Below are 24,000 nucleotides of genomic sequence, written 5' to 3'. Positions count from 1 at the left end.
TGAGGCGTAACTCCACATACCCTGTTGTGCCTTTGTGTGTGCAGCTGCTCTGACATGAGGTTTTTGCATCTCGATAAGAGGTCATTCATGCTTGCTGTTTCTACCTTGCAGAACCTGCACTTGTCCGATTGGCTTCGTCCTGCCAATTTTTCAAAGACACTCGATGACCCGTGAACCCGTTGAGTTCCAGTTGTGACAGCGGATGATAAAAAATCATTTGAACAACAACAAAAAAGAAGCTCCAGCGAACTATACCGCTGAGGTTGTTTGCATTGATCAAATACTCCCGAAGAGTACTTCACTGAATCGGGAATTGATTTTTTAATAATATTTTTCGTTGCCCAATTAGAACGAAAATTGATACTGCACACGGCAGGCGAATGGTAAGGTGGCCCAAAAATTTTTGCTATTGTGTACCGTTTTGGCTGTATTTCGGGAACATACATACACACATACATACACACATACATACATACACACATACATACATACATACATACATACATACATACATACACACATACATACATACACACATACATACATACATACATACATACATACATACAAGATGAGAGTTTTAGTAATATTTCGATTGATTAGTGTTGCGTCCTTGGTCCTGGGCATATATAATGATTCGTTCTTCATCCCAATTGAGTTGACCTCTTCTTCTGTTCAAGATGCTGGTGTGTGTGTGTGTGTGTGTGTGTGTGTGTGTGTGTGTGTGTGTGTGTGTGTGTGTGTGTGTGTGTGTGTGTGTGTGTGTGTGTGTGTGTGTGTGTGTGTGTGTGTGTGTGTGTGTGTGTGTGTGTGTGTGAGATAATATTTAAAGATTATCAAGGTATGATATCTTTCAGAGGTAAATTGAGAGCAAGTGCATGAATCAAATCAAAAGTTTCAATTTGTTTTGTGCTCAGCTTGTTTTAAGGTGAAAACTACAAATAAAGGGTAAGACACCTTCATTTGGAATGATATTCTGTCACGAGGGACACAGAATAAGTCAACCAAAATGAATAGTCTCACATCACGTTCAATGTAGACTAGTCCAGGTTTCTGATGTTGATTAAACCTGCTTGGCTAAATTGATGCAAAGGCATCTTGTTGCTTTGAGATCTCTCATCGATTAACAAGCACAAGCCGATTACATTTTGCTTCAGGTCCAGATCCAGATCCGGCCTTTCAATGGGATACAAAACGTAAACTGTTCAGCCTGGCACAGGTAGGTGCTGAACTGAATGTTGTTCCGGTTTCATGTGCAATACCTGGGAGGTGGCAGAATAGCCTTGAGGTCTGCACATATCCCTCCATCTGGCCATCTAGACTGGGTTTGAATCTCAGCTCAGCCACAAACAGTCTCGCAGGCAAGGTGATTCCCTTGGATGGACATTGGACTGGGCGTCCAGTCTGTCAACATTAGTTGGTGGACAATAAAGATCCAACAGTTTCCTTCACGAAGAGTCGGAGAGTAGGTGAGCTATCACCAGCACTTTGAACAAATTACAAATTCATGTCCTAACCTACAGAGAACGTTGCATCAGAGGCACAGCCGCACCCTCAGTCAATGATCCCACTCGCAGTCATGTGCAGCATACAAAAGAAGAAAAACGACAGTTGGCACTGCCTGCTCCTCAAAATTAAATGCAAACAATGGACAATGAGAATTTCCACCATGTTGCTCTGATATTACCACAGAGCAAGCGGTGTGATCTTTTTGCAGATATGTTGTTGCATTATCATTTTGATCAAAAACACTGCATTTCATCGATGTTGCTACCTCCTCATTCTGTCCTTTCAATCTTTGACAAGAAGAGCTGCAGGGAAATTAATTCAGCAAAACACAAAAATCACACAGGGCTGACAAAGATGCAGCCACATTGATCACGTGAGTGGACGACACAAAATCAAGCAAACTCACAAAATGTCCGAGCCGGAACAAAGTGTCACACGCTTTGCTATCAGGTCAGGTCAGGTATGGGAGCATGTGCCAGAACAGCGTGTCACTGCGTCCACTTTCCGCTGGTACTCCAGGGGCCTCCGTCTGGCAATCCCCCAGGCAGATGCCAGGCCCATCCCCATCTCCTTGAGATGATGGTCAACCTGCTGCAACCACGAGGTACGTGGTCGGCCCACTGGCCTCCTCCACTCATGAGACTCCCTCACTGAGAGAATCTGGTGAGCAGGATCAGCGTCAGGAAAACGAGCCACATGTCCATACAGCCGCAACTGACGCTCACGGACTATGCAGGTAACAAATCTCATCCGAGTCTCTCTCAGCAATCGCTCGTTGGACACAAAATCCGACCAGCGATAGCCAAGGATTCTCCGAAGAGACCTGGTACCAAAGGAATTAAGTCTCCGTCTCAGATCCTTTGTCAGAGTCCAAGTCTCGCATCCATAGAGCAAGACTGGAAGTACCAAGGACCTGAAGACTCGGACTTTCGTCCTCCCGCACAGGTACCGGCAGCACCACACCCCATGATCCAGTGAATCCATGACTTCCCAGGCCCGACCCAGAGGTCTATTGACCTCTGACTCGCAGCCAGCAGAGACATGAATATCACTGCCAAGGTAAGTGAATCTCTCCACGACCTCAACATCCTCACCACAAACAGACACAGACAGGACAGCAGCATCCAAGATGTCACCGAAAGCCTGGATCTTGGTTTTGACCCAAGAAACCCGTAATCCCAGCGGCTCCGACTCCTCATTCCGCACCTCGAAGGCCCCCAAAAGGATATCTAAAGTCTCCGCAAAGATAACTGCATCATGTGCAAAATCAAGGTCCGAGATCTTGACATTCCCAAACGATACACCGCAGCTTGATCTCTTCGACATCCTCCCTAAAATCCAGTCCATACAAGTGCTGAAAAGTGTGGGGGCAAGTACACACCCCTGAGGAACTTCAGTAACAACTGGATATAAGTCAGAGATGGTACCACCACACTTCACAGCACTCTCAGTACCAGAGTAGAGTTCAGACATCAGATCGATCAGTTTTGGTGGCACCCCAAGAAGACCAAGAATCCTCCAGAGGACATCCCGATTCACTGAATCGAACGCTTTACAGAGATCAACATAGGCTGCAAGCAGCCCCTGCCGAAACTCTCATCTGCGTTCGGTGAGGACACGAAGGGCAAGGATACGGTCAATCGTTGACCTCTTTGGTGTAAAGCCTGACTGCTCTGGACGCTGGTGCTCAAGCAGATGATGGCGAACCCTATCAAGAATTATCCGAGCAAAGAACTTGCCCGGCACTGAGAGCAGCGTCACCCCTCGGTAGTTGTTGCAGTCTTGACGATCACCCTTCCCTTTCCAGAGAGGAAGAACAAGGCCCCTCTTCCAATCAGTTGGGACGATGCCTGTGTTCCAGGCAGAGCACAAAACTGCATGCAATGACATGAGTGCAGCATTTCCACCAGCCTTGAGAAGTTCAGCATGGATGCCACAGATCCCTGGAGCTCTGCCCCGTTTCAACTGGTTCACCGCAGCCCGTGCTTCAACAAGCGAAGGTGGACCACAGTTGATTCGAGGGTCAGCAACAGGGATTGTAACACCCTTGACGTCCAACTTCACAGCTGGCGGATCAGCCTGGTACAACTGCTCAAAGTAACCGGCTCAACGGGCCTTCACTTCAGACTCCTCTGTCAAGACCCTACCACACTCTGCTCTAACTGGAGTGCTCCGAGGGATTGGCTTGGATGAACGCAATGCGCGAATTCCCCTGTAAGCAGGACGAGAATCACCTGTCCACAGGTGATGCTCTACCCCCTCACAGATTCCTCGCACAAAGGTCTCCTTGCCCACCCTCAGTGCACGTATAGTTTTACGCCTCAGCTCCCTGAACAGCTCAGTTCTGGCCCTGCGACTCTGGTCAATGGTATCTTGTGTCCCTTGAGAGACAAAAATCTTCTTTGCCCTGCGGTGAGTTCCAAGACATCCACCGGCAACATCAAGGATGGTGGTCTTGAAGGCACTCCACAACTCTTCAGGACACACCAAAGCACCCAGACCCCCCAAGTGTCCACTCAGCCTGTTCGCAAACTCCTCAGCTGCTCTCTCATTCGTGAGCTTGCCAACATCCAGCCAAGGCTGGGATGGGACCATTCTCCAGGATTTAAGGTGCAGCTTTAGAGTTGCTACAACAAGCCTGTGGTCAGTATTGAGGAACTGAGCACTCCGGTAGACCCTGCCGTTTTGGATCATCCCCCAACGACCGTCAATGAGGACATGGTCAATCTCCTTTGCCGCACCGCCAGCGTTGGAATACCAAGTCCAGCGATGAGCTTGTGGGTGCTGAAACCATGAACCAGCCACCCTAAGTCCATGACTTCTTGCAAAGTCAAGGAACTTAATGCTATTCTGGTTCATAGTTCCTGACCCATGGGGACCAACACATGTCTCATAACCATCCCTATCAGTTTCAGTCGATGCATTTAAATCCCCCAAGACTAGAAGTGTATCTCGTCTGGGGCACTGATCAACCACAGACTCGAGCGTGGTTTGCTATCACTGGCTGATTAAAATACAAGCCACTCAGTGATTGAAAATTACAACCTGTTGCCTTTGTGCGTGATACACGGTGTCAATATACCCTCCCTCAGGCAGGGGTCAGTGGTTGAACAACTTGCACGATGATACGCGTCCAGATGAAAATTGCAGGTCGTCTCCCCCACCATTGTCGGAGTGGGGGAGAGAAGTGGACGATTTATTTTCAAGCCCTTCACCCGACACTGTGTACCACAAGCACGTGTGAAAATTTGGTGAAAATCGACCACGAGCCGTTTTCAATGCTGTGCAGTTCAGACATACATAAATAATTAAATACAGAGAATTGCCAGCAGTTGGCCACAAGAACAGCCCGGAATGGTTACCACCTAAAACGTCAGCTTTTACATCCTTGCTTCCTGCAGCGGTTAGCATACCTCGTTCAATGTTCTGTAGATTTTTTGCACTTCGCACAATTATATTAAAATGTTTCAAAATGATTCAACAACAGCATGAAGTTCAATAACTTCCACCAAGTCTGTCGTTAAAAAACCCAAAGGAGTTAAGTCTCGAGGAACAGTATTTTGTCTTCACGTCTTTCAGGCACGAATTGCCTTGAGCCAGCAATTCCATCAAGTAAGATCTGCACCCCGAGAAGCCATTTCGTCCACAATGAGGATGTTTTCAACATCTCATTTGTATATCACGAAAAAGATAAATAAAAAAGGATAATAAAAGAAAATAAACGATTTTTTTATCGTTGGAGTTTGTGTTGGATTTTCAAATCTGATCATGATCCTTTGGACAATTAAAATTATTACTCTGCACTAAAATCATGTTACAAAACTCGTTTCAGGATCACTATTCTCCTTTGGATCCGAGAATACGAATCACTCTCTTCACTCCTCATCTCAAAAGGCACCAACCTCTCAAAGCTTTAGTTTTACTCTGGATGTAACTCACCTCATGTTTACAGAGAAACTCACTGCCTGGGCCGATCTCCTCCAGCTCAAGGGCCTGGCTCTGTATGAGCTTGGCCTGCCTCGAAATCTCTACCTCTTCTTCATCGATTTGATGTCGCAGTTTTGTAATGGTCACATCTTGTTCCTGCCACAACATTGTCAAACCATTAGTGAAGCACAACAAATATGTGACCTGACATAAAATGGGGGTGTGCATTGGGAATTGGATGATGTACATTGTTCACAATCAGAATTTGTGCGTATGTTGTCTGCATACTTTCACAACATACATACATACATGGGCCACACATTCATGGATATGCAAGCATGGACAGGCATGATATACCTGCAAACAGATACAAGTACACTTGAACAACAACAAACACGATTTTGATGAAACTTGACCACAACCTTCATCACTTGTGATGTTCCAAAGTTTGTTCACATATTTTTTTCAATTGGGGTCGAAGATGGTTTTTGCTGGGGTTGGGTTGCCCTCAAAAATTGGTCTTCACAACAACAACATTGGTTCATTGGTACATTTTTACAATTCCATCTGATGTTGACTTCCTCCTCAGTATCATTATTCTACCAGGTGAGCGCCCTGGGGTATTGCCCCAATTTTTGGAATTCCATTCCATCACCTTTTTCCTTTTTTCACCTCTGCCACTAAAGGTGGAAGGAGGTTATGTTTTCACCCCTGCCTGTCTGTCCATTTGTTTGTCTGTGTGCAGGATATCTCAAAAAGTTGTGCACGGTTACCTATAAAACTTGGTGGACAGGTTGGGAACGTGGCAAGGCCGAAATGATTAGAGTTTGGTGAAGTTCCAGATCTGGCGATGAGAATTTTAAAGTGATTCTTCAGCATTGAGAGATGGGGTTAAAAACGACATCTCAAAAATTTGTGGACGGATACAGACGAAACTTGGTGGATAAGTTGGGTGGTGAAAAGAACAAATTGATTCGATTTTGGTGAAGATCTGAATCAAGATAAGGACACGAGAATTTTTAATTTTTTAAGTCATTCTTCAACATTGGGAGGGAGGGCCAAAAATGATGCATCACATTATATTTAAAAAGTGTATTGGGCCCGATATGTTCTCGTGGATCAGGCATTGCATGGTGGAGGTGTGTGCTCCACCGAGTGCCCTTCTGGATTTTTCTTGTTTTTCTCCGATTTTTGTTTGTGGCAGGAGTAAATAAGTATGGATGTTGGTGTAAATAGTATCATGTGGTAAAATGTGGTTCACTTGTCATGTAAAAATCATGTGTTGAAACACTTCCGTTCATCCATGTATGATATTCCAATTAAAATGCGCACGAAACAATATCTGCATCACAGACACCGCAGGTCTATGTGGATGCTGTTGCATCACCAATGCATGATACAAAACGTGCAGCACGAGTTATAAAATATATACAGGAAGTGCTTTACAAAATCAGTGTTAAAACACACACAAACACAGCAGAGCTTATGATGAATTTGGTGTGGTGTGTTGCGACTCAAACAGGTGAGTGACGAAGTGGCTGAGTCCTTCACCAAACTCATTTGAATCCCTACATAGGACTCCAGTCCATCTCTCACCTCTCAGCCTCAAGGCTTCAGTTTGACACTGGATGTAACTCACCTCGATGAAAGCACGAAGCTTACTGTGTGGGCCGATCTTCTCGAGCTCACTGGTCTGCCTTTGTATCATATTCGCCTGCCTTGAAATCATCATCTCTGCTTGATCAATTTGATCCTGCAGATTTGTTATGGTCGTATCGTGTTCCTGCCACAAAATTATCAAACCATCAGTTTCTCATGACTGAAACCAAATACCACCCAGAGATAAACACTGCCCTGACACAAACACCATATGGAGACAAAGAGAGATAGGGAAAAAGAGGGAGAGAGAAAGAGGTGTGGGAGGGTGCAACACTGCACGAGGAGGAGGCAGAGTGAGAATGGGCAGAGAGAGAGAGAGAGAGGGGGGTGGACAGAGGGGAGTTTGCACAGAGAGAAAATGTTATGCTTTACGAACAAAAAGAAAACCACACACACACTCCATCTTGTCATAACTGTCAACTGCACATCCTCATCGGGACACGAACTGCACCACGATCAACTGTAGGGTGCTTGGCAAGTGGCTTAAACACTCAAACAAGCACTCAAACAGAACACCTGGCTTGGCAAGTGATTACCAATTGCGTCGATAAACCCATGCACCCAGAAACGCCCAAGTAATGTCCAAATTGGATAAACGTTTCTCCACAGTCAGAATTGCTGCTAAGTTCGATTCCAGAACTTAAATTTTGTCATTCGGCTTCGTTTAACAGATTCTTGAGATTATGGCATGTGCTCTGATTCACATTCTGATTCCTCCCCTAACCCTGTCCTTTTATACAATGCACGAAACAAACATGCAAGCACACACGCCATTCAATAGGTAATTGATAATGAGCACACTACGTTGCTTTCCATGGCTCGGATCCACCACACCACTCCACTCCACACAATACCACCCGTGCATCGCGTGCCATTGTTTTGTCAAATATGCGCACCAATTCCCAAATGGCACCTCACCTTCCTTCACATCTGCCTCACCAAACCTCACCACTTTGACCACAAACGCCTCCCGCACATGTGGAAAAAGATCCCTGCCCCCCTCATACCTCTGCATCGCAACAATTCGCCACTCTCTTTTGAGGAGCACCATACGACTCGGATTGTCCTCGGCACCGCACGATGCTTGAACATGAAACAGACGTCAATAGCCCGACCGCATCTCACCGCGGACGTCCCAGATGAGCATCTGGAATTGATACAACCTTCATCCAGTGGTGGCAGGGAAAGTCCGCTGCTACTGCACTCGACATTCAGACTGCACTCGGAGCACGTTCAGGGCCGGGGTGCCAGCTCAGAGAGCATGCCCTATGTTGAGTCAGGAGTTCCAACCCGTGGCCAAAGTGGGTGGGCATCTGAGACGGTTTCCGGTCCCGGAGCTTGGCAGGGTAGGATCGGGCCGCTGTGGCCCAATAGAGCAGGATTCGGGCCACCGCGCTTCGCTTTCCGCTCATCACCACACCCTTCGCCGAGGGCTCATAAAAGGGGGAGTGCGGAGCCATTAGACTCTCTTTGCTCTCTGCTCGGCACTTCACTGGCCTCTTCGCTTCGCTGTCTCACTATTGGTGTGTGATTGCCAGAACATGCTTCTTCTTTGAGAGCCTGATCAGGGGCGACTGCCGAGATTCCCTGCCATGCTGTTGACGTTCCGCTACCCCCGTGCAGCCAGAAGGACCAGTGCGGAGCGCACATTGCCACGGCAAAGTAATTAAGCAGGAGATAACGTGCCACATCACGAGCTCAGGCGTAGCGTCCCACGAAGGTACACTCGACACATGCAAACCTTTACACAGCTTGGTTAGGGATCTTTGTGCTTTCGCATCTATTCTCCCCTCTCTCTATCCACCTCTCCATCCCATCTTCTTTGGACACACAAACAACATCATTACTGACTCGCAATCCCATTTTCCTCTGGCACGACACCGCACCCCCCACATTGCACAACACCACACCTCAGACACAACCACTTCATCTGCAAGGAAATAAAAAGTTCTTCACTATATTTATTTTTCTTCATAATAAATTCCTTGTTGACGTTTCAACCTGTCTCTGATTGTCATTTGCTTCCTTTGATCCAGCATTGACCAATCCAAGATCGAATGGAAGGTAATTCCCATAAAAATTAACCTGTCGTACTCGGCATGCACCAGCAGTAAATGCTCGGCCACCTGACTTGTTCAAGCAACACACTGCACCACAAAGGTAATTGTGAACAGTGGCCCCAGGTCCAGTTCTTCTGAGGAGAAACGAGGATTAACCCCCTCATAATACACTCGGTACCCGTGGCCGTAACGATATTACACACAAACATGTATATATTGTCCACAAATATTTCTTTTACACGAGAAGACCCGTGAACCCGTGTCTTTCATCACCCCACCATTCGTTGTATCAATTGTTGTGTCAATTCCACCCTTGAGCTATTTATTTTAGACGACGACCCTTGTCTTTCAATCCGGACAAATCTCACACTCTCACTATGTCTCTTCGAAAGCACCGGTTAGAACCCCCCCCCCCACCCATCCACTTTCTCAACAATCCTCTGGAAGAAGTCCTTTCTTTCAAGCTTCTGGGTCGAACTATTTGCCATAACCTTTCCTGGGAAAGCCACATTTCAAAACTCGTCTCCAAAGCCAGTCGCCGACTGGGAATCCTCCGTCATGCAACGTCCTTCCTCGGCCCACCTGAGCTCCTGACCACTTACAAAGCTTTTGAATGCAGCCTGATGGAGTATGCTCTCTTCTCTTCTACCGTCTTCTACCTACGGTCTTCTACCGTCTCCTCTCCAGCCTCGTCCCCCCTCTCTCTCTCTGCGATTTGTCCACACTACATTTGCGCAGCCGCTCAAGGTCCGCCAACCACCCCTTCTGGTAAAACTACCAAAATCACGAATCACTGCTCACCGTCACTCTTTCATTCCTCTTTTTTCCCGCCTTTGGAATAAACTCCCTCAATCTATTCAATCCCATTCTTCCCTCCAGGCCTTCAAAACAGCTGTTCACCACCACCTCTTATCATCCCCCATCCAAATCCTCGACCTTTTCTACCCCTGCTAATCCACCAAGCCCACCTTCAAATTCCCTGCTTTCCTTCCTGAAAGTCCCTGTAATGTCCATCTTGTATTCCCCATGTTCCCCACCCCATCCCTCTTCCTTCCACAGATCTCCTAATGTCTCTGTTCCCCACTGTTTTGTCCTTCCCACTCCCACCCCTCTTGTCTCATGCCCCCCTTGAGTACTTGACTGAATTGGGAATTTATTTTTTCATAATTTTTTTCTTTGCCCGATTTGAACGAAACTTGATACTGCACACCGCAGGAGAATGATGAGTAAGGTCGGCCTAAAATTTTTGAACTATTGTGTGCCATTTTGGCTCTATTTCGGGAACATACATACAAGATGAGAGTATTCGTAATATATCATAGAAATATATGAATATGTATATATATATATATATATATATATATATATATATATATATATATATATATATATATATATATATATATATATATATATATATATATATATATATATATATATATATATATATATATATATATATATATATATATATATATATATATATATATATATATATACACACAGTGGGGAGAACAAGTATTTGATACACTGCCGATTTTGCAGGTTTTCCCACTTCCAAAGCACGTAGAGGTCTGTAATTTTTTATCATAGGTACACTTCAACTGTGAAAGACGGAATCGAAAATAATAATCTTGAAAATCACATTGTATGATTTTTAAATCATTAATTTGCATTTTATTGCATGAAATAAGCATTTGATACATCAGACAAACAGAATTTAATATTTGGAACAGAAACCTTTGTTTGCAATTTCAGAGATCTGACCTTTCCTGTCGTTCTTTACCAGGTTTGCACAGACTGCAGCAGGGATTTTGGCCCACTCCTGCATACAGATCTTCTCCAGATCCTTCAGGTTTTGGGGCTGTCGCTGGGCAACACAGACTTTCCGCTCCCTCCAAAGATTTTCTCTTGGGTTCAGCTCTGTAGACTGGCGAGGCCACTCCAGGACCTTGAGATGCTTCTTACGGAGCCACTCCTGAGTTGCCCTGGCTGTGTGTTTCGGGTCGTTGTCATGCTGGAAGACCCAGCCACGCCCCATTGAAAATGCTCTTGTTGAGGGAAGGAGGTTGTTGGCCAAGATCTCGTGATACATGCCCCCATCCATCCTCCCCTCAATACGGTGCAGTCGTCCTATCCCCTTTGCAGAAAGGCATCCCCAAATAATGATGTTTCCACCTCCATTGTTCACGGTTGGGATGGTGTTCTTGGGGTTGTACTCATCGTTCTTCTTCCTCCAAACACGGCGAGTGGAGTTGAAACCAAAAAGCTCTATTTTGGTCTCATCAGACCACATGACCTTCTCCCATTCCTCCTCTGGATCATCCAGATGGTCATTGGCAAACTTCAGACAGGCCTGGGCATGCGCTGGCTTGAGCAGAGGGACCTTGCGTGCGCTGCAGGACTTTAATCCATGACGGCGTAGTGTGTAACTGATGGTTTATTTTGATACTGTGGTCCCAGCTCTCTTCAGGTCATTGACCAGGTCCTGCCCTGTAGTTCTGGGCTGATCCCTCACCTTTCTCATGATCATTGAGGCTCCACGAGGTGAGATCTTGCATGGAGCCCCAGACCGAGGGAGATTGACTGTTATCTTGAACTTTCATTTTCTAATAATTGCGCCAACAGTTGTTGCCTTCTCACCAAGCTGCTTGCCTATTTGTCCTGTCGCCCATCCCAGCCTTGTGCAAGTCTACAATTTTGTCCCTGATCTCCATCGACAGCTCTCTGGTCTTGCCCATTGTGGAGAGGTTGGAGTCTGATTGATTGAATGTGGACAGCTGTCTTTTATGCAGATAACGAGTTCAAACAGTTGCAGTTAATAAGGTAATGAGTGGAGAATGGGAGGGCTTCTTAAAGACAAAACGAACAGGTCTGTGAGAACCGGAATTCTTACTGGTTGGTAGGTGATCAAATACTTATTTCATGCAATAAAATGCAAATTAATTATTTTAAAATCATACAATGTGATTTTCAGGAATTTTGTTTTAGATTCCATCTTTCACAGTTGAAGTGTACCGATGATAAAAATTACAGACCTCTACGTGCTTTGTAAGTGGGAAAACCTGCAAAATCGGCAGTGTATCAAATACTTGTTCTCCCCACTGTATATAAAAAAAAAATATATATATATATATATATATATATATATATATATATATATATATATATATATATATTAGATATACACGCGCACACACACACACACACACACACACACACACACACACACACACACACACACACACACACACACACACACACACACACACACACACACACACACAAACACACACAGTGTATGATTTATGCAATATATCAACACAAAAGTGCAAACATTGACAATAATACATGCATAGGTACAATAATACAACAAGGATGATGTAGATGTGATTATGAAAATGCGTATGTTGACATGTTTACGTATCCTGTATTTACATACAGAAACGATGCACAAATTGCATGCATAAATGAATGACGTGAAAACATCAAACAGCGTTGGTATACATAGGTGGAGGATATTCAAACAAATATGATAGATGTGCAAACATGGATGATGTACAAACATGGATGATGTACAAACATGGATGATGTACAAACATGGATGATGTACAAACATGGATGATGTACAAACATGGATGATGTACAAACATGGATGATGTACAAACATGAATGATGTACATACACAGATAGCATCTTTCAAATGCCGATTTTCGTCAACGAGCTTCTTTTCCTTCTGTGAAGCGCGCTCAATGATGGTTCGATGCTTTTGCTCGAACTCTTCAAAAAGCTTGTTTCGCATCACCGCCATTTCCTCCTCATGCACACTCAGTGCATGTTCCAGCTCGTGCATCTTGTGCTTTAAATCAAAGCACTCCCCTGCATATCACCAGAAAAACAGCAAACATGATGAAGATGATCAAATCAAAAGTTTTTCTTCATTATCATTCGCATCGACAAACCACAATGCAAGCAATATATTTTGTGGTTTGTTTAAATCCATGTGTGTTGTCAGCTGTGAGATGACAGAGCCACATCCATGTTCTTTGAATGACAAGCGCAAATGAGAGCAGAAAGAGACGGGAGAAGCATGGTAAAAAGAGGTTGCTTTCCAACTCCTGTTTACTTCGCAATCAGGATGATCCATGGTGGAATGTAACAGTTTTCTCAATGTACGATATATTATGTGATTTAATTGATAACATACAAGCGACAAATCTGTGATAATATTGTTCCAGCTCTGCGAAATCGCCGCTCCCCCCGAGGCAATGGCACACAACATAAAGCGGACCCGAGTCACTTATTACTTCCGCCACTTAAGGTGGACGGAGGTTATTGTTTCACCTCTGCTTGTTTGTTTGTTTGTTTGTGAACAAAATATCTCAAAAAGTTGTGGACGGATTTGGACAAAATTTTGTGGAGCTTGGTTATGTGACAAGGATGAAATGATTCGATTTTGGTGAAGATCCGAATCGGGATCTGGATCTGAGAATTTTTCAAGTGATTCTTCACCATTGGAAGATAGGGCCAAAAACGATGTATAGCAGGACATGTCAATAAGTTTTGGATGGATTTAAACAAAATTTTGTGGAGCTTGGATATGTGACAAGGAAGAATTGATTTGATTTTGGTGAAGATTCGAATCAGGATCCGGATTCGATAATATTTTTCAGTGATTCTTCACCATTGAGTAATCGGGCTAAAACGACATATAGCACGGTATTTCAAAAAGTTATGAACGGATTCGGACAAAACTTGGTGGGTGACTTGGTTCGGTGATGAGAACGAGCCGATTAAATTTTAGTTCAGGTCCGAATCCAGATCTGGTCGATCAGTGGGATACAAAATGTAAACTAATCAGCCTGGCAGAGGTATGCGCTCCATTGAGTGTCCTTCTAGTTTCATTCGTATTCGTTTGAGATCAGCTGTTAGGGCTTATTATATGCCATTGAGCAGTGTCTGCAGATAAGTGAGTGAGTGATGTGTCAGTCTGTAAATACTTGTCACAATCGCTTGAACAAAACACACAGTTTTGATGAAACTTGGTCTCAAGGTTCATATCTGATGCCGAACAACGGTGTCTTGATCGGCTCAAAATCTAAGCTTATTATGGGGGTCCATGGGGAGAGAAAGAAACATTGAACCCCCCAAAATGGGTATTTGCAATCGTCTCCGAAACGACATACACAATTGAGATGAAAATTCATCACAATCTTCATCACCCAAGATGTACAAAAGTGTATCGGCCGCATCAAAATCTGCGATCATTGAAGGGTCTACGGTGGGGGGGGGGGAGAGTCTTCCCCCTCCTTCCTAAAATAAGTATTTTATCTCTTTTCCGAAACTATACACCCAATTTCATTGAAACTTGCCCACAACCTTCATCGCCTGTGATGTACCAAAGTTTGTTCACGGCATAAAAAAAAAAATCAGGGGCGAAAAAGGTCTGCGGGGGGGGGGGGGAGGGGCGGTTGAAGTGAGTGACTGTGTTTCCAAATCCAGGTGACCTTCAGGACGCGCTGTCCTATTTTTGTGAATGTCACCAGTTTGTCATGTCTTTTCCTCTGTTGGTTCAGCGGAGGCCACACGTAGCGAAGCCAGAAAATTGTACCCCACTGATTGGCGATTGGCTGTTTGCCGGTGCGACCTTCGCAACTCCACTCGGCTGCACCTGATCAGGTAAGTTAACGCGAGTATGCATCGACGGCATGAGACCACCCCCCCACCCCCCCTCCCCAAGTCCCTTGGTGTGCCCGTGCACAAGTAAGGTTTTCACAGAAAGTAGTGACACCCTGTCAGGATTGGCGGTTCCATTCGGTGCTCATGGTTGATCAGCAATCCAATGGTGCATGGACTTATCTCTGCTCGATGGCCTCATCACCGGGAGTTCGGGAGATTGGCATTGGCCTGGCTGCTGCCACACCATGGATGGAACTGATAAATTACAACAATGTTATTTTTCTGCAAATTACAGAAAAAAAACTAGAGGGGGAGCACTCGATAGAGTGCAAAACCTCCACCGCCAACACTGCTGGGTCACTTAAGTGAACCTGATATCCTATTCATTGTAGTTCAAAACGGATCAGACTCGACTGAACCACGATTGAATAAACTAACCTCGATCGACGCGCATGTAGAAATGCCAAAAACAAAAATCGAAATTTTTTTGAAAAAAAGGTGAAAAATTTTGTTGTTTTTTCTCTCACAAATTATTAATTTTTTTATTGGAAATCACTTAAAACATGTAGAAATGCAAAAACAAAAATTCAAATTTTTATCAAAATGGCCGCCATAGCGGCCATATTGGAATTTGGACCAAGTCCAAAATCTTATGCCATGATCCTTGGACAATACCAAATCCCCCCACCAAGTTTCATCGAAATCCGTCCAGGAGTTTTTCCGTAATACTGTTCACAAACAAATAAACAAACAAACAGACAGGGGTGAAAACAGTAACCTCCGTCCATCTTTGATGGCGGAGGTTAAATATGATCATACATTTTCACATTTGCCATATATTGATGGACCACAATTTGTAAAAAAAAAAAAAAGTAACATTCTCACACTGTGCAGAAATTTCCTGAGGTGCGAGTAACCTTCATCGCTGAGCAATACTCGGCCGTGAACATCAAATGCTGCACAAGATTATATTTGCATTGACCTGGAGGAGGCAACACATTTCTGGGCTGATCCTCACAGATCTCACATTTCACCCCTGAAAAATGAGGGAATCCAATACATTGAGGCTGATTGGTTATGACTCACCAAGAGGCTTCCGTGTAAAGCCTGTATCTCACTGGGCTGCGACAGTTCGCGACGAGTTGGAGACACAAAATTGCGATAAAATAGCAATAATTTTCACTTGGAATCACACTGAATTTATTTTTGCGTATGTCTCACGAATATCTCACATTTGCGTATGCCTCACGTCATTGGGAACAAATTGCGATATAATTACAAAACTCTCAGGGGTCCCAGGACAGATTATCATTTTTTTTCTCCAATCAGTCACAATTTAGTTTCATCGGTCGCCAATCCCTCACAAAGTGGTCTCACATTTGTCGCACCTTCTGACTCATGGAAACTAAATTGAGAAGGGTTCGAGACAAACGCGACGACTCTGCAACTTTTTTGAGAGAAAATTAGTCGCACGAATTTTTTGAACAAGTTCAAAAGTCAAGCGACATCAGAGCAACGTCCTGCGACTCACGCGAGGAAATTGAGAACCACCGCGAACGTTTCGAGGCATTTTGGAGAATCCCGTTCGCATTTTGTCGCGAGCTGTTCCAGCCCAGTGAGATACAGGCTAAAGGGCTGTTCTTCTCCCACCACAGACAGGTGGATATCCAAGCAGTTCTTTCCCCATGGATTTCTCAGTAACTTGTTCCTCACAAGCCCAAACAGGCTGCACTTGTTCTGCTTGTAACCCAACCTTGTTACCCTCACCTAATGCAAGGAAACTGCTCATCTCTACTCTTCCCCCCACCCCACCTCAAATCCCCCACTGGAGAATCTCCTCCCTGTGTTCGTCCAATCATGTTATTCTGTCCAGTCTGTTAAATTGGCACCAATCACCATCTCGTTATTCCCTATTTGTATTCATGATCTTTTCTATTCCCACTGACTCGATTGTCCTGCTCTCCCTTCCTTCTTCGTATTGTTCGTTTTGAGTTGAGTTAACTAGCTGGTGAAAGGCAGTCATCAGCCATCGCTGGCCTTGCGCAGTGAGCTGTTTCAGCAAATTTCATTTTCCATCAATGTGAAGTATTGGGCTTACCTCCACCAAGTGGTCTGTTGTCTATCTCACCATAATCACAAGCTGCAATGTGGGTCAAGTTTCAGCAGGGCATGCAAGCATTAGAGCACCCAATACACTTCTGGAGACAGTTCAGGAGGCACCACTCCTTGCATGGTAAGCGGCAGCCAGTAGGGGTGGTCTAAATTAGCAGCATTTGCTGCAATCTACCAACAGGCTGTTTCCTTCTCTACTTGGTGAAGGGCCATTGCATTGAAAAATGTGGGGACAGGAATACTCCACAATAAAGGGGAGGGACTTGTAATACTCTCTCCCACCTGGAGTGGTACTCCATGATACGTATTCACATTCATAATTTGCATTCCCCCCGCCCCTTCCTCAAAGACCACCTGCAAATATAAAAACACCCCGATGCACTAATTATGGTCATATTGATCCAATGCAGCAAGTCTGGATGAAATGAATTGGCCCAGAATTCTCGGAGGAGTAGTGCAACAAACAAACAAATATGCACGCACACACAAACAAACAACGATCCATGAATTATAGTGAGGATGGACATAGTGTACGGGTCTGGTGGAAACAGCGCCACCTTTGGTGGCAGCCGATATTATCTATCATCTTCATTATACAATGGGCCTTCTTAAAATTACAACATGGAGAATGATGTGCTGTGATCAATAAAATTTCTTTCAAAATGACAAAAATCATAATGTGCATTTCCAACAATGTTCCGCAGCACAATTCCCACCTCAGGTGGGCTGAGGAGGGTTCAACAGCCTGGAGGGAAACACTGCCCGCTCGTATTTACAAGATCCGGATTCAGGGCAGGACAGGACAGGACAGGACAGGACGGAGTAAGAACAAACTTAAGTTGTTTTGAGACTGCTTGTTTTGTCCACACCATTCGAGCATCACATCCATCTCAGTGGAACCCACCTTGCTGTTTATGCTCCATCTTTTGGTGTTCCACATCACACTCGGCATTCTGAGTTTTCTCAGCCTTCATGTTTTTGTTTTGAAGGATCAACTTGGACTTGAGGTTTTGACACAACCTCTCACTCTGTTGTAGTTTTTGTTCCAAACGCATGATATCCATATTGAGATCCATAACCTGCACCAGCACGTATCATAAGCATCAAAAACATGGAAACAAAATTGTCTTAATTTCCATAAAATGCAGATGGCGTCTGCACAGATAATTTTCACATCTTCGAGCAATAAGTACAGCTTCTAACTTTCAATTAATTAGGATGAAACCACAATGGTGAATCTGTTCCCATGGGTTCAGGAAAAAAACAGAAAGGTAGACTGAAAAAAAATTAAATATATATGTACCAAAAAAATTGTGTACTCGACATATGAAAAGAAAAGCTCTCTCTGTATACTCTACACATTATAATATAAACTCTTTCTGTCGACTGTACATATTATCATATAAAGCTCTGGCACTGATTGACTGACTGACTAATATTAAAGATTGCGACCTTCTGGGTGACGAAGAAAGCTGAAATTTTCATGCCGATAGACATCGAAGCCAGTACAACAGAAAAAAAAATTGCAGAATTGTCAAACAACATTCATAAATCCATCCAAATCCCTCGAGACCATACTCTGTTCAGAGTGTTGGTGCTGCCAAAGCAGTCTCCTGTGATATTAGGCACAATCCCAGATGGATCACCACTCCAACACAGGATACTCAAATGGCTCAAACATCCCAGCAAGCAGGTACTCATTTGGCCAACGTTGAAAGGATAACAGGCTGAGTCAACCCCACCTGGTGTTAATTCATTTGCTGAGCATGATTTGAACTCAGGACCCTTGGATCCCAAGCCCACCACCCTCATCATTAAGCAAATACCAGGCATATTCATATCTGAAAATAAAAATAAATGAAAAGAAAAGAATGAAAGGAAAAAAAATGAAAAATCAAATTCAGGTGAGCAACCCACGACAATGGGGAAACGTGGTTCGTATTCTCACACATTGTGTATATACACACAGATATGTATACATATATAGATATATGCACATAAATTTTTTAAGAAGAAGGCACTTCGAGCCAAAAGTAAAAATCTCAATCGACTCCACTAATTTGAGCAAAAATGCGAGAGCAGGCCCATTCTCAGGCAAAGTTTCACCGGCTTCATCACACATAATATATCTATTTTGTACCTGATGTTGATTGTGTCTGATGAAGCTGGTGAAACGTTGCCTGAGACCGGGTCTGCTCTCGCATTTTTGCTTTGATACGCAAAGTCAAACTACTCGTTATATACTTTTGGTTCGAAGCCCCTTCTTCTTTAAAAATGTGTAATCCCAACCACCCCAATCTTATTCTCTCTCTCTCTCTCTCTCTCTCTCTCTCTCTCTCTCTCTCTCTCTCTCTCTCTCTCTCTCTCTCTCTCTCTCTCTCTCTCTCTCTCTCTCTCTCTCTCTCTCTCTCTCTCTCTCTCTCTCTCTCTCTCTCTCTCTCTCTCTCTCTCTCTCTCTCTCTCTCTCTCTCTCTCTCTCTCTCTCTCTCTCTCTCTCTCTCTCTCTCTCTCTCTCTCTCTCTCTCTCTCTCTCTCTGTCTCTGTCTCTGTCTCTCTCTCTCTCTCTCTCTCTCTCTCTCTCTCTCTCTCTCTCTCTCTCTCTCTCTCTCTCTCTCTCTCCCCCTCAACATAAATATATATATATATATATATATATATATATATATATATATATATATATATATTATATACACAAGTCTGGAGACGGCGATGGTTCACGAGCAATGTCCACGGTTCTCCTTTTTTATTTTTGACCTTCGAGGAGACGTCACGGGCAAACTGGCGGGAATCGGGAAAAACGTAAATGATGAAAGTTGTCATACTTGGAGAGCACTACTTGCATACCAACTTTCATTCAAAACAGTTGAAAACCGAAGGAGCTCGATGCCCAATTTATTGATTATTTTGGCATTTTCTGAGTTTGTGACCTTGTGACCTTGACCTTGGGACGAAAATGAAAAATCGAGCTCCATGGGCGATGCAAGTGCCATTGGGATAATCAAATAATGAACCCCCTGCCAGATTCGACAAACACCCTCGGAGAAGATGTAACTTGAAATCGGCTACACCCTAAAAACACGTTTTTTGGGCGTGGCTCCGCCCATAATGGGAACACCACGCCCATTCTTAAGAAAACACAACGAGATCATGATATAAACCTCCCATCCAAATTTTATCAGGATCGGATCAAAACCCACGGAGCTATGCTCGGGACAGAGAGACAGACAAACGCCCATAACGAATACTGTGGTCACTTACTGACTCGTGAACCAATATATAGAAATATGTGTATATATATATATATATATATATATATATATATATATATATATATATATATATATATATATATATATATATATATATATATATATATATATATATATATAAATATAGATAGATATAAATATATATATATATATATATGTATACACACTTACAGACATATATTTACATACATCCAAACACACACACACATCTATACATGTAAATAAAATCGATCATTCAACAAATGTCTCCCAGTGTATCTGGGGATGGTTACACAGGCAGAATGATCTCGCAAGGACAAATGAATGAACCAGTGGTATTGGAGAACAGATTGGGGTTGCACTTGATTGATGAGGAGCGACACTGTTCCCTTCCGAACAAAATTATTCGGATGTAATTTTTGCATCTTCTTCATCAACCTCCATTAATCAAAAATGATCTTCATACAAAATGGAGCATTGTCACAAGTATGTAACCTTCGTACCCTTGAAACTTTCTCCAATGAAGCGTTTTTTGAGCTGACCATCAAGTTTGTTGCAATTTATTTAGGGTTAGAGCAAATCAATGGTGAGTTAACTCGTGGGCATGATCTTAATCTCAATATGTGGCACAAATAACAATTCTTCATACCTGCATTTTGTGATCCAATCTGATATCCAGGATGTGTCGTGTGGATTTGTTTACCCTCTGTCGAAGGTTCGTAATCCACTCAAACTCGGAATCCCCGAGGGGGTTTATATATGACGGACCTGCAATAAAAACAACAAACACTAAACAGAATAATTTATTCGCCTTCATCCGAAATATGTGGATTGACAGATATGTATTTCCTCACTTTTAATGGACAATGATAATTGAACGTTTATTTTCAAAGATGAACCAAAACTCGTGTGACACATGTGATCCCCAGGAAGGACAAATCACAGCACATCCGTTTGAAGCCAGTTTCGTCTTCGCATTCTGTTTAGTAATTCAGAATCTATCATTTTCATGTGGATAGATGTGTTGCGACTGTGAGTGAGAATAAGTTTATGTTCTTTCTTTTCATCACATTCTCAACTCAAACGATTTCTCACAACACAGACACACGGCACCGAAAACAAATTCCCACGTCCTTCTCTTCAGTGTTCAACCGCAAGCAAAGCTTCACCATTGAGAGGGGGGCGACGGAAAGTTTAAACTCCTTCCCAGCCCGAGACAGAACCTCCACAAAGGCCCCATATTGCCCAATTGAATTGCGTTGCCAGGCAGAAAGCAGAGACCCAGCCAATCAACACCAGGGGGTTGGCGACATCCCTCACCAGCTCGGACCAATGGTGAACCAAGAAGCCGTAAAACAAGGGTGGGGAAGGGGAATCAAAAGAAGAGATGCAGCAGATTTGAAAGCAGATTGGAGGAAATTGTAGCGAGATTTCAGATTTGCCCCTTTGCTCGCTTTCTTTCAACTTTCCTTTCCAACTTTCTTCTTCTTCACTTCATGATATTCCATATTTTTCTTGTCCTCAACATATTCTCATACTCTCTCTCCGTTTTACACCTCACTCACAGACGTACACACAGAGTCCGGCATGCCTTCACCTCAGCCCAGCTGTCATCACGCCACCACAGAGCTGCCCACCTCGCCTCAGCCCGAAAACATCGAGCGTCTCCACAGGACCAGGGTGCTAGCGGAGCGGAGGGAGGAGTCTGTGAGTGAGTGAGCTGGAGGCGAACCCGAACCGCTGAGCATTGGGGTGACCATAGCTTCATTCAAGTTGTGGAGGTGATTTGGGGGGAACATAGTAGACCCCTCACTCCCTCTTTCTTACGACTATTTCTCATCCCGCTTCCCACAGTTTCTCTCATTTATTCCGGTGCCTGGATCCATTTCAATAGAAGTGCTCGGTTATTGTTTAAAGGATCCGATGGCGGGTATATTGCGTAGGGGGCAAGAGGAATGCATCTGTACTTGTACATTTTTAATATTGCTTGCATTACCTTTCCTGATTATTCCTGCCATTTTCCAGTTTGAATTCCCCAACCGCCATTTCCTCCGCCAATTTCCTGCTTGTGTAATAAGTTGATGAAAGAGGACATCGTGTCTCGACTTATCCTGCTTGGGTTTGATCTCAGATCAGGCTTCTGAGGCAACTGGCCCAAGTGATTCATTGGTCTGATCGACGATAGAGTACGGCACGCAACGCTGGTTCACGAGGTCAATTGAAATTCCGAAAGCAGCTGCCGGCACGGTTCCTCCTTTTCCTCATTCATCGGATAGGTACGGGAAAACGACCCTGGATGTGAAGATCCAATCAGAGATGAGTGTTGCAGATGGTGTCCGTGGTATTTTGATGGACATGCCGGCCATCCGTCATTATCAGGGCCACGTCTGTGAGATTTGCTTCCTGAATGTTCAGAACTTTGTTTGGGGAAAAGTTTCCTTCTGAAACAGGATTTCTGAATCATCTGAACTTGCATTCAAACTTTTGTTGAACTCAATTCATCTCAATTTGAGTCTCACGAAATATTTAAAGAAAAAAAATCTTTAACGTAATTTTAAAAGCCTATTTGATTCAGATCTTCATCGAAAATATACAACTTTGGAAATGACGTGTGAATGGTAAATGAGGGCTTTTGCGCATGTGCTGTGTGTGTTTTCAGTAAATCAGTTTTTCTCGCCAGGCACTTTTATCCCACCATTGCTGGAGTGTGAAGTGTGAATTCAAATAATCTTTTAAATATAATTTCAGCATTTAAACAGAAGTGGGAATTTTGAAATGGTGAACCAAGATTGTTGTGTTCCTGAATTCAAATTGGGCTCACGGAAATTTTGGAACAAAAAATATCCAAATTAATATCCAAAGTGTGGGTTCGGACCATTTGTTTTCGGACAAACTCGCATCGGCCGTGATAAACAATTAACATGCGCGTGCGCACACACACACACACACACACACACACACACACACACACACACACACACACACACACACACACACTCACTAACTTTTTGCAAACGACGCTAAAGCATAATTTATATTATGGCCCCGGAAACAAACAAGCAGTGTAATGTGACGGATCCCCTGGTCCAGGTCAGGGAGGCTTCTCGGACCGGCTTCCCGACCCATTACGGAAAGTCGATAAGACGCAGATAACTCTGGGGCACGGCGGACGCCATCTAAGATGATTAGTTCAGGTAGTGTCCTCGTGTGAAATTCCTGCATAACCTTACCTGCAAATTAATCCCCCCAGAGAGGGAACCATAATGTCAAATCCCCCCTCTGATCCATCAAGAACGGCCGAGCAACACCATAAGTGGGACATTGGTTAATGACTAACCGTAGTGAAATGGGGTATTACTTCAATCCACTATTTACACACTGGTGTCTAACCAAAAGAGAAAAGACAACTGGGCAGTTTGTCAAGTTTATAAAAGCAAAACACATATTTCCAGACTTATTTACAGAGCAAAAACAGTGTCACAAAGAAAGATCTTACCCTTAAGCATACAAGCCAATCAATACAAGTTATTATGTCAATCAACATAATATGATTTTCTGCATGTAGGTGCCTGTCACTCTGAGGAAACGAGATAAGAAAGAGAAAGAGACACAAACACATGAAAAGGCGGGGCTTGTTGAGGACGTTTCGCTCACCCGACGAAAGCCCATGGGGTTACGTTGGTCCCAACTTGAAAGGGGGAGGGGGAGGAAGAAGAGGGGGGTGATGATGTGGTGCACCATGTGAATGGAAGTACTTGGGAATGTTCATGGTGGGACAGTGGAAATCATGAATGCAAATCAGTCAC

General features: G+C 43.8%; 2 protein-coding genes across 3 annotated transcripts in view; one reads left to right on the top strand and one right to left on the bottom strand.

Annotated features, from left to right (window-relative positions):
* Window positions 1-24,000, top strand: part of LOC147015219 (uncharacterized) — a 189,349-nt gene that overhangs the window by 49,083 nt on the left and 116,266 nt on the right. The gene's annotated exons all lie outside the window — the stretch shown is intronic.
* Window positions 5,392-24,000, bottom strand: part of LOC147015222 (uncharacterized) — a 22,079-nt gene continuing 3,470 nt past the window's right edge. The window contains exons 3-7 of the mRNA XM_085849178.1: window positions 20,844-20,962; window positions 17,851-18,025; window positions 12,841-13,034; window positions 7,076-7,219; window positions 5,392-5,592 (exon numbers count right to left, since the gene is read on the bottom strand). Coding sequence (XP_085705304.1) covers window positions 5,392-5,592; window positions 7,076-7,219; window positions 12,841-13,034; window positions 17,851-18,025; window positions 20,844-20,962 — 833 coding nt within the window. The remainder of the gene's footprint in view (window positions 5,593-7,075; window positions 7,220-12,840; window positions 13,035-17,850; window positions 18,026-20,843; window positions 20,963-24,000) is intronic.

The sequence above is a fragment of the Eptatretus burgeri genome, chromosome 12 (assembly GCF_056783735.1).
Source record: "Eptatretus burgeri isolate ZD-2024b chromosome 12, Ebu_testis_v1, whole genome shotgun sequence".
In the NCBI taxonomy this organism is placed as follows: Eukaryota; Metazoa; Chordata; class Myxini; order Myxiniformes; family Myxinidae; genus Eptatretus; species Eptatretus burgeri.
Note: the sequence above shows the minus strand (reverse complement) of the source record. Positions and strands in the feature narration are given on the sequence as shown.